The sequence below is a fragment of the Vespa mandarinia genome, chromosome 2 (genome assembly GCF_050613455.1).
Source record: "Vespa mandarinia isolate Hongniang chromosome 2, ASM5061345v1, whole genome shotgun sequence".
Classification (NCBI taxonomy): Eukaryota; Metazoa; Arthropoda; class Insecta; order Hymenoptera; family Vespidae; genus Vespa; species Vespa mandarinia.
The window spans coordinates 9,059,162-9,071,517 of record NC_140811.1 but is presented as its reverse complement, the minus strand read 5'-3'; the positions used below and the strand labels follow the sequence as shown (position 1 = coordinate 9,071,517).

Sequence of the window (12,356 nt, the reverse complement as noted above, 5' to 3'; positions counted from 1 at the left end):
CCACTCCGAGCATACAAGGCGCCGCTGTCCCGTTCACCGCTCTATGTAAGAGTCCGCAGATGTTACCCCGCGTTCCAGTCTCGCAGCTGTAGTCGTGGATGTTGTATGTCGCGGGTTCCAATGAAATAAGTGTAGGAAGTAGAATTGTGAAAAAGAACATATATACACGTATATATAATATATATCAAATTCTCTTGGTGTTTCTCGCGGATATAATAACGAAAAAAGTAAGAATCATAAAATCGTGATATCTTCCACTTCATTTTATCTTTATCTTTCACACTTAATTTTCTATCTTTTTTTCTTTTTTACGTAAGAAGTACCGTGACGATCAATCAAAAAAAAGAGAGAGATAGAGAGAGGGAGAGAGAGAGAGAGAGAGAAAGAGAGAAAGAGAGACGGAAGAAAGAAGTGGATAATCGATCGGAGTGCGCGAGTGTGATAGGAATGTGAAATTTTTCTCTTTTTCTTTTTTACTACGTGTGCAATTTCGTCCTGATTCAGTTTTTTCTCTTTCTGGATATAATTATCAAAGATTATTATCTTCCAAGTGTGCATCTTCGTAGACGAAGAGAAACCGAATTTCTTTTGAAAAGATTACTACAAGAAAGGTGTGTGCGTGTGTGGATTATTACGGAAGAGAGAGGGAAACATAAGTTTCGGAATATACCGCTACGTAAAGGAAAGAAGCATGTGAGTACGAGATCTCGCTCACTCACTCACTCTTTTGCGACTCTAGACGTTTCCACGATAAAGAATGAGAGAAAGAGAAAGAGAGAGAGAGAGAGAGAGAGAGAGAGAGAAAGAGAGAAAGAGAGAGGGGCATACGGTTCGGCGGCTCGAGGCTGGCGCGTGATGCGTCACGCGCGTGATGCCAGAATATTTGTGTGTGTGTACATGCGTGAGGTCTTGCGAGTCGCATATGGTATATGTGTGTGTTGAGTACGACGCAAGAACGACGCAATACTTAGCGCACGTGCGCACATCGTCATATGCCCTCGTAATTTGTCCAATCGTGCAATTTTTTAAGTAAACTTTACTTTTGTATTCTCTTCCATTTTCCTTCTTCCTTTTTCCTCAAAAAATAATAACATCGTAAGAACGTAAGCAACTAATGATAAAGATTAGTTTGAAAATATTTCAAATTATTTATCGATATCGGAGAATGCTTTTTAATTTTTAAAAATGAATGGATTGGTAGGATAAAAAAAATGAGAACAATTATCCGAAAACAAAAATCAAATGTCGAGTAACTTTCCTATGTCTATTTTTACTTTTTTCTTTTTCTCCAATGAACGATTTGTGAACTTAGAGACGAGAATACGATAATACAAGGTCATAAGATTTTTTCAACACGACAAGACAAAACGACGTAATGTTATATACGAGAGCAGCAAGAAGGGAGAGAAGGAAAGAGAAAGAAAGAGAGAGAAGGAAAGAAAAGAGAGAGACAGAGAGAGAAAGAGTGTATGGCGATGATAAGTAAAAGAAAGAGTAAGGTTCTATTTTCTACGTAGTAGCGAAAGATCGTTCAATGTTTGAGCTCTCTCCCCCGCTACTTTTTACTACTCATCATCCCATCTCTCTCTCTCTCTCTCTCTCTCTCTCTCTCTCTCAATCTACCCACGTGTATGGATTTATTATCGTCGTATTTTCGTTAGCCCGCCGAAATGTAATTTTCTCTCTGTTTCTATCTCGTTATACATGATCCAACTGTTTAGAAGAAATATGCAAAAGTCTGAATCATAAGAAAAGTATGTATTTTGGCAAACGTTTCGAACTCGAAATTGCTTTTAATCGGTTGACAGAGAGGGAAAGAGAGAAAAAGATAAAGATAGAAAGAGATAGAGATCTTAGTGGATGAGCCAATATTTCTCTTTGTAATTCGAGAGCTTAGCTTTGGAAGTACTTACGTTCTCTTACCATTTATAGAAAAACTACTTTCCACGAAGCGCGTTCAATAATAGAGAACTCGAATAGAACAGGACTCGTTGCCGAGAATAATTCCATCGTTAAAAACAACAACGATGACGATCACGGTAACAACGTTTTCTATCTGACGAAACGTCATTTGATATCGTTTACACAATTCCATTAAAAAAAAAAAAAGTATATAAGCACTAGAAATAACTTAAAAATCATGGAATATTCTCAAGCGTAACGTTTATTCAAAGGTATTGAAAACTTATTAGAATTCTAAAGAAATAAAAGGTTAACTAATCCAGATTCCTGATAGACAGGATCGATTTATCGAACTCTGATAGTTCAAATACGAATTAATATTCATATGATTATCGTATTAGATATTATTCGCATAATAAATATTGTATCTTTAATTTTAAACGAACCAGATAGAACTAAAAAGGACATTAAATCGAACATCGATCGTTTGAATAAAAACAGATTAAGAAATTCAATCACAGATTTTATTAATCAATAAATTGAAATTTTGTTCCACACTGTCTCAAGTTCGTCGTTATTGCTCTTGAAATTTTTTTTATTCGTTTCCTGTAATTAAATACGCAATTTGATTAGATATACAGATATCTATATGATAATAGAGCAATGATATAATTTTATTTATTTTATAAATACACTACTTATTTACTAGATATTTCATGTTACATTTACAAATTAAACAGGATTGTGTCATTCTCATTTATTGAAATATGCATCATCTGTTTTTTAAAAATCACTCTCACTGACATTCATTACATTTAAATTGGATTTAAATAGAAATTATATTATTTACGTAAATTATAGTCATATCGACAATATATCTCATTTATTTATAACAATCAGTAAAGTATAAAGATATCTCGATTGGGTTTACGATAATATTTTTTTTTGTTCTGTATGACGCTTTATTATATTCCTCATTATCTTATATAAAATTGTACGCATATACGTCGATATAGAAAAGAAGAACGAAGGCCGTCGAAAGGTCGATATCGTGTCGGTGTGTAAGCAGCTCCACTTGGCAGTGCCAAGCGAAGTTTTTGTTCCGAATATAAAATTAGGTCCGTTCGCGGGCCAGACGAGCGCGTGCGCCTGTTCGTCGTCTGTAACAGTGGTGTGCAAATTATTTAGACGCGAACTTTTTCTTTAAATAAAAATTCGATAAAAACTATGTCATTTTTTCCATTATTTTATTAAATATAAGTATAGTAATAATATTTTATTCAAAAAGAAAACTTTTTAGAATTGTGGTTTAAAAGTATCATCATAGTCATCATCATTATCATCATCATCATCATCATCATCATCATCATCATCATCATCATCATCATCATCATCATCATCATCATCATTGTCATCATCATTATCATTATTATTATATGCAAAATCGATGAAAACATTTCTGATAATTTGAGCACCACTGTTCTATGTAGGAAGAAGAGACGCGTGGGCTAGAAAGTACGGTTGTGAGCCGAGCTTTTTCGGCGAAGAGCACAGTGTGTCGACGTAAATAGATCAACTTTAGAATGCGGCTTGTCTTATTCACACTTACGTAAACGCGTCTCGCTTCGGGGACGTATCACGTAATGCGAGGTCATTACGAGCCACTCGACTCGATCAGAAGCCGCCTGCGTTTCTTTACTTATTCTTTGACGAACGAAAAATAATCATTTAGCTATACAATATTAGAAATATAATTATTAATCTGTTTTATTTTTTCCTTTGTTTAGTATTTACCCTATTTTCCTTTTAAGATTTTAATTAATAATATGCCGTTTATAGCAAATTCCCCTATCATCGTTAACTTTTTTCTTGGTTGAACGAAAGTAGATCAATCGATTTTCTTTTCTAGATACTTACGTCTCTTATTAATTATGAAAAAAGAAGTACAAAGAAAGCTCGACTTAAAATAGTATATATGTTTACATTTCTTATCATAAAATATTGATTTTATCAGTATTTATCTTGATTATATATATATATTAGATTGGAAAATAAGTAGTAATGGAATTTTTAATATTTTATATGGAATAAAATATTAATATTTTTGTTTTACATGGAGTAATTCTTAATATTTTACATAGTAGTATTTTGTATGGAAAATATCAATACATTATTTATTAATCAATGTAATATTGTTATGTATAAATAATATTTTATATTATATTGATTATTCAAATATAAAATGTCGACATAACTGATTAGTCAATCCAATACAAACATCGCATTATTGAAAATAAACAATAACGAAATCAATATTTCGTTATGACAAATATACATAAATTATGTTGAAATTTTCATTAAACAGTATTAGTATTATTTACCTAGACATAAAATATTGAAAATTCTGATATTATCTGATTATATCATTAACATGTATATCGAATTATTCTAAATGAATATTTCGAATTATTCTAATTTAAAAAGTACTAATTTTCTTATAGTTAGATATAACTATAGGTTTCGATATTACTTATTAGTTAATTCAATAAAAACATCAAATTATTAAAAATGAATAATAATAAAATCAATATTTCATTATGAAAAATATGTATATATTATCAAAATTTCATTTTTTACTTATAATTAAATATAAAATATAAAAATTCCAATATTATTTATTGATCAAGCCAATACTAACATATGTAGATAAATAACAAATCAACGTGGTATTCATACGTACTCGATCTTCGTTGAAATCATTTAATTGAAATAAAAATAATGAGTTTTATAATAAGAAGTAGAAAGATGATCAAATAACGCTTTGCTTTTTTTAATTTGGTACACTTTTCTCTTCGTTTCTTTTTTTTGCTCCTTTCACTATCAATAGTGATTATACAGAAAAGTTCGAATATAACAAATATGAATAAAGAAAAGGGTCGAAAGAAGCTTCGTCTGAAATATCTTTACTTGGATCACACGACACGCTTTCCTACGATAGCAGGCTAGTGGCAGTGCTACGCCCTTCGAGACGTAGGAAGAACACGGCCATTGTACGAGAAGTATCGATCCTACTTCCACGCTTCTTATTTTCTACCTTTCCACTTTATCCATCGTCTTCTTCTTTTTCTTTTTCCTTCTCCTCTACTTCTTCCATCGTCTTACATCGTTTCTTATCTTATATCCTGTGACATATATATATATACACACACATACACATTATTTACACATCTTCAATATGCTTATCTCTTTTTATGGAGACTTATTTTAAAGAAAAAAAGTTAATGTTTCCTAATTATAAATTACATTTATTGTTAATATATTATATATAATCGTTCTAGTATAAGTTTCAAATGATATAATTTTTTTATTTAGAAAAAACATTCAATTATATAAAGTTAAAAAGCAAACTTATAAAAGATTTATCTTAGACAATTGGTTTCATTGATTTCTATTTCCTAGTTCATTTCTTTGATATTTATTTTTCTAATATAAAAGAAAATTTTTTGGCTGCAAAAAGTCTGGTGAAGACAGTCGAGTTATGTAAACGAAGGTTTTAATCGTAAGGAATTGTACTTTACAATATAAAGAGAATGTCCAGATTCTTCGAAAAATTCGTTCGGTGTTTCAAGGATATCGGCAAGTACATACGTTCCTTCCTAAGCTATCTCTCCAGCTCGTAAGATTAATTCCATGACTCTCTAGGTCGACTCTCGTCCAACCCTCTTCACCACTCGAGGTATCTTGCCTTGGATCGATCGACCCACGCATGTATCTCTTTCTTCCTCATCTTTTTACTGTAAAAATTATCGAGACTGTACGACAAAAGTCTCTCTCTCTCTCTCTCTCTCTCTCTCTCTCTCTCTCTCTCTCTCTCTCTCTCTCTCTCTATCTATCTATCTATCTATCTATCTATCTATCTGTCTGTCTGTCTGTCTGTCTGTCTGTCTGTCTGTCTGTCTGTCTGTCTGTCTGTCTGTCTGTCTGTCTGTCTGTCTGTCCGTCCGTCCGTCCGTCCGTCCGTCCGTCCGTCTGTCCATCTGTCTGTCTGTCTGTCTGTCTGTCTGTCTGTCTGTCTGTCTGTCTGTCTGTCTGTCAGTCTGTCTGTCTGTCTGTTTGTCTGTCTATCTATCTATCTATCTATCTATTTATCTATATATCTTATCTATCTATCTATCTATCTATCTATCTATCTATTTATTTATCTATATATCTATCTATCTATCTTTTCATCTACCTATCTATCTATATATCTATTTATTTATATTTATCTCTCTTTTCTCTTTCTCTTCCTATTTCTCTTTCTTTTTCTTTTTCTCTTTCTCCTTCTCTTTCTCCTTCTCTTTCTCTTTCTCTTTCTCTTTCTCTTTCTCTTTCTCTTTTTAGTTGTCTTCTTACTTGAAAAAAAAGCTTAAAGGTTTTTACACGATGAACTTGTCACTGCGGTTAGAACTTCGAACGACAGGTGTCTGCCATATCTCCAAAGAAGCTACGAAAGACAGTCTAATTACAACAGGTTAATAGTTGATATCTTTTCAAAGACAGTTTCGAATTAAGTAGCTAGGACTAACGTTAAAAGTCATTTTTCTGATTGTTTCGCAGGTATCGATAATAGATGACACGTGTTCTCCATGTGTTATACTCTGTTCAACACAACATAGTAATTGCTTCCTTAGTATTTTCTTAGGGGACTTATATAACACGAGTCATTTCATTGAATTATTCTTGATCGAACAAAATGATTACGTCATACGAATTTCATTAAATTTTATTGAATAGATATATGAAAAATTTTAAAAAGAAGAAAGGAGATGTAACGTAAACACGAAATCAGTTTCGCAAATATATCAATCTACAGCGTGTCGAGCAAATACACTTTCAGTGTTGTTGGGTTATACCAGCATAACCCGTGGATTACCTTTGTGTCTCTCGGGATATTCGATATGGCCGAGTGAACGGCGATAACTTGCAATAATCCTAGCTGGGATTTCCCAAGTGTCGTGGCTATCTCTATCATGTCGATGGCTCTCTCTCTCTCTCTCTCTCTCTCTTTCTCTCTCTCTCTCCCTCTCTCTAATTCTTTCTCTAACTGTACTTGATAAACTCATTTTCCTGGAGCAATTGGCGAGAGTATTTCTCAAGGAAAATCTTATCGAAATAACGCCTTCGCAAGATGAAATAATCCATCGTTGCGTGAATCCTTTGATTTATCCTACCAAGAACGATACTTGTAGTTTATATTACTTACATATTTTTCTAAACTTTTGAATTATCACAAATCTTGGTTGAGCTGGTACCAAGAAACTTCAAGCTTGTATTATCAATCGAGTAAAATGAATAAGGATTAGAAAATTGGAAGATATCAAAAAATGATTTAATTTATAATTAGTTGATCCGTGTTTAGTTTGTTTGATAATTGACTTTTAAATGAAATTATCTTAGTTTTTAAAAAGTACACTTTGGAAATACTTGAAAGTATCTTATTGTCAAGAAATTTTAGGTCAAAAGAAAAGGAAACTGCGTTTTCAGCAGTATTTAAATGAAGGCTTATAAGATAGATCCTCACCTTGTTATTTGGAGCAGCAATGCCTGTGTCTGCGGAGAGGGTTGTGGTGTATTGATCTGTAGGTCTGCTGGCCTCATACTCTCTCTCTCTCTCTTTCTCTCTCTCTCTCTTTCTCTCTCTCTTTCTCTCTTTCTCTCTTTCTCTCTCTCTCTCTTTCTCTCTCTCTCGCTTTCTCTCTCTCTCTCTCTTTCTCTCTCTCTCTCGCTTTCTCTCTCTCTCTCTCTCTCTCTCTCTCTCTCTCTCTTACTCTCTGCACTCTCATCGAGAAAAAAGGATACGCTGAAAAAAGAAATCAAGAAGAGAAAGAAACTGTTAAAACAAATTCTTTTTCTTTTCCTGAATAAGCCAACAGACTTTTAAATTAAATTCAGAAAGGTGAATTAGGTCAATAAAAACTATAGGAATATTCATTCTAGAGCTTTCTTGGAAATCCGCCGTATTTCTCGTAAATTATTTGTTAACAAAAGAAAAATTTTGAATTAGAATATTCTTCAAAGAAAAACATCATCAAAGAAAAAAATTTCTTTTTTTCGATCGTATATATTTAAGTCTTCCAGTTATTTTCATTCCTTTCTTAATCGTATCAATAATGCATAAAAGATGATGAAATTCCTAAAGGAAAGAAAAATTATCATAAGTCGACGTCTAAGGTCCCATACATCTATAGTCCACCTACTTTCTTCAGCAAAATCTTACAGTTCGTATCACCGACACGTTAGATTAAAATATGTCAAAAGGTTTCTATCGATTTAACGGATATTCTCTTTTATGCATTTATCGTGTAACATTATATATTGGAAGTTCAGAAATAATTCGAATAATTTCTTTGGATCAAAAATATTCTTTTTTTCGTCACGTGATTTCTATGATTAGCTTACCATAATCTTTCTGATAAAGAGAAAAAATAAATGACAACTCAAATCTTTCTGTTGGAGAACCAAATTAATCAATAATCGTAATCTTTTCATCGATTTCTATTAAAGTCAATAAAACAAATAAGATTTGTTTAATATATAAATAATTTAAACAATAATCATAATTTTCTCTGTCGATTCAACCAAACAAGAAAATTCGAGCCAACAAAATGAGTAAAATCTTTCCGACAGAGAAGCAACCTATACGATAATTGTAATCTTCTTCTCATCGATTCTTATTTGACAAAATAAACAAAGAAAAAAATTAATCAAAAGAGGTTAAAAGACTTTGAAGGACACGTCAATGTGTATAGTCAAGTACGTCGTACACGCCGAGTACAAGTACGATACGCGAACCGTACTCCATTGACTTCGTTCGTTGAAGGACATTTCTCTGGCCCATATTCGCTACCCTCTTTTACCATGGTGACCTCCATTCAGACTCAATGCAAACGTAAAGGGTGTATGCGTTACCTTTTCATGCGTTTCTCTACACGAAGGCAGCCTACGACTACATCCATTTTTGTCTTTTCCTCTTTTATTTTCCTTTCTTATGCTTTTATTTCGACGATCAAATTCGAATTGCAGAATTCAATCAGAATTGAATTCAAATTTAAATTTTATCTTTTTTTGCTATCATAAGCAAACCGATTGAATTTATTCGAATGAATGAAATGAAAAAATTTGGCTGAATTATTACTTCGAATTTATAATACTTGGATCGTGTTAAACCACCCTACTAGAGACAGGTCTACTTGCAAGGCCGCAAGTATATTTTTAACTTCAAGAGAGAACCTTCGGGCGACTCTGTCGGGATCAATATCTACCACCCCCTGTGCCATGTACTACGTATTACTGAAAGCAAGAAAGATACACGAGTTCGCTTTAACCTACATATCGAGCTTTCTGCCTCGACTTTACCCGTTAAAATTTCCTACGGATTTTAGTGGCTTGAGTGGTTAAAACGTAGGTTCCTATGAAATTGTGAGGTAAAACTTCACGTTACGTTGAATATTTACCGAAGTAGAAGAATTTCTGTTAACAATGATACTGGTGCTATTTTCTTATCGATCAAGTAATCGCATAAAAATGGCTTTCTTCTTTCGAAAAATACAAAGTTAGACCATTCCGTGCCAGCCTATATCCTGTTAAAATATTATATAGTCGTTTTGTATTACAGCCAGAGAACGACATTCGCAATGGGAAAGTTATTCTCGAAGGTCTCCAAGCAATAATCTCGTTTATTGCCTTCCTTTTCGTCGAGCTAGGAAATACTGGTTCCATAATATGTGTCAATTCGTATTGGCTAGACTACATTACATAGACATACTCGGTTAAAATGAAAAACGTGGATAGAGTAAAGTATGAAGAAGAGAAGCGAGTTATATGAAATAGTGCCAATTTAAACTATAGTTAAGTATTGTACCTTGAGAAATTAATGACGTAAGGTCTTATGGGAGCTTTTTATTGAGCGATATATTTCTCATGTAAATAAAAGAATTACCTAATAAAGATTAAAGTAAGCTTTCGTCCAATGTCATGAAACGTTTTTATTTCCGAATCAATTTGCTATTAACGTTACATTTGACTGACGTCGTTACTTTTATTTTCTGTTAAAGATTCGTGATCAGCCAAGATCAGTCACGACGACGTCACGAAGAACAACGTTGTCATCAATACCGCATCAAAGTCAGCAGGAGACTTAACGAATATAATATTTTCGCACTGTTGGCAAGACGGCCGATCGTGCGGTAGTACCACTCTCGTCTATCCCGTGGTCGCTACGAGCGAGAACAGCCCGAAGATTTTTCCACCGAGGTCCAAAATGCACATCGAGGTGCAGGTGGCGCTCAATTTCGTGATATCGTATCTCTATAATAAGTTACCACGTAGGCGGGTCAATATCTTCGGCGAGGAGCTCGAAAAGGCTTTGAAGGATAAGTTCAAAGGTCACTGGTATCCGGAGAAGCCATTCAAGGGTTCTGCCTTTAGATGCCTGAAAACCGGCGATCCCGTGGATCCTGTCCTAGAACGGGCCGCGAAAGAAAGCGGTGTACCGATTCAAGATATCCTGGAGAATTTACCGGCCGAGTTAGCCGTTTGGGTGGACCCTGGTGAGGTCAGCTATCGAATAGGCGAAATGAACGCCGTAAAGATCCTCTACTCTGAAACTGGAGATCCCCACGATGAAAGTTCGGCCGATCGAGAAGTTACCAAGACATTCAATCCAGAGGCTCAATGCTTCAGACCGATCGAAGCCGTCGGTACGTCCTTGGGTGGTCTCAGTTTAAGCCCCAAATCCACTTCGCCCTTTCCGAATTCTTTAGCCAGTAGCAGCAGCAGCAGCAATGGTTCCTCCAACAATCAGCAGAACAATCACGGTTCGGGTTCTTCCTCGGCACCCTCACCTACGCCGATCGGTAACTCATTCAAGGGTTCGCCCAGTCCCGTACCAAACTTCATACCGCGTACCACAGCACCGCTCACCTTCACGACCGCCACCTTTGCTCAAACCAAATTCGGCAGCACCAAATTGAAGACAAGCAGCAAACGAGCAAACAGGTACGTCCTATTGCCTTCCTTTATCATCTGCGTGTCGTTCATGATTAAATGATAAAAAGAACGCACCTTAACGTAGCCGCTAGTTCTTGAAAAAAAACAGACTCGTTCAGCAGTATTATGTCTGACCGGTTTCAGGATGTCGCCTACCGAGTTTTCGAATTATATAAAGCAGCGTGCGATGCAACAACAAATTCATCATCATCATCATCATCATCAGCAGCACCAACAGCAGCAACAACAGCAGCAACAACAACAACAACAGCAACAGGCGCAACAGGCACAGCAACAGCAGGGTCAACAGCAAGGCAGCACCGGACTACCGGTGTCACAGAATTCACCGAGCAATCGCAGCCTATCGCCGGGTAGCATAGTCGGCACTGGTGGAACTGCGACTCAACAGCACACGGATCCAAGTGCATATTTCTTTCAGCACGGTCCAACGGCGGCTGCTGCTGCCGCATATCATCCTCAATTTTCTCATCGCAACATCTTCGATTCATCGAACCATGGTGGTTACCTTCCAAACGATCTTTACGCCGGTGCTGCTAAGTTTCCGTCGTCTTACCTAGATCCCGGTACGATCGCCGGGCATCAGTTTTACGGTGGTAGCGTGAACGGTACTGGCGGTAGCAACGGCACAAGCAGCAACGGCATCGTTGCAGCTGGCAACGGTGGTAATGCACAAAACGCCACGAATCTTGGACCTGTTGGCTCAGCAACAACACCCAGTGCTGCCAGCGTAAATGCAGCAACGGCCCAACAACAGCCCGACAAAAATGCTCTCGTCGAGGGCTTGAATAATTTTGGACTCGGCTCGGTGGCACCCTATCCTGCCAGCCAATATCAGCATCTCCTCGTAGCCAATTAATATCCTGCGCGTTTACATACTGCTCGGCAAGTTGCCACGCGCCTAACAATACGCTCCGCAACGCGACGCTCCTCCTCAACTTCCCCATCGCCAGGACGACTTTCAACAAGGTCTGTCCATCGGTTTATCGTCTCCCTCATAGGAGGTCTCCGTAAAGAATAGAAAACGAATCTGAAGAAGAGGACGCGTTTCTTACACGTTTCCTGTATTTTGATAGTTGATAGACAAAGAAAAAGAAAGAGAGAGAGAGAGATATGATGCGAAAAGGAGAGGAGAGGGTAGGCATCAAAATGATCGTGGGAGCGTTGCCGTTAACGACACAAAAGTAAAAGCAAAAGTAACAACAGCAACGCATACCCAAAATAGAGACCCGACAATTACGACGACAGGGACTAGGACGACGAAGACGAAGACAGCGCAGAAGTTTGTTCGATAAAACCGAATCGATTACGCGAATCCGGTATTCTACGAGCGAACATAACGCATCCACGACGTTACCGACATGGAAACGTATATATATATATATATATATATATTATGTATCTAT

General features: G+C 35.9%; 1 protein-coding gene across 7 annotated transcripts in view; it reads left to right on the top strand.

The window, feature by feature from the left end:
* The window catches only part of LOC118450296 (uncharacterized), a 38,099-nt gene that overhangs the window by 16,572 nt on the left and 9,171 nt on the right, over positions 1-12,356 (top strand). For 4 of the 7 annotated variants that reach the window (XM_085665021.1, XM_035885965.2, XM_085665022.1 and 1 more), the window contains 2 exons: positions 9,999-10,941; positions 11,077-12,319. In XM_085665021.1, coding sequence (XP_085521147.1) covers positions 10,205-10,941; positions 11,077-11,809 — 1,470 coding nt within the window. In that variant the 5' untranslated portion in view covers positions 9,999-10,204 and the 3' untranslated portion in view covers positions 11,810-12,319. Of the gene's footprint in view, positions 1-75; positions 694-9,998; positions 10,942-11,076; positions 12,320-12,356 lie in introns of those variants that run through there. The other 3 variants (XM_085665023.1, XM_085665024.1, XM_085665020.1) reach the window with 3 other exon arrangements.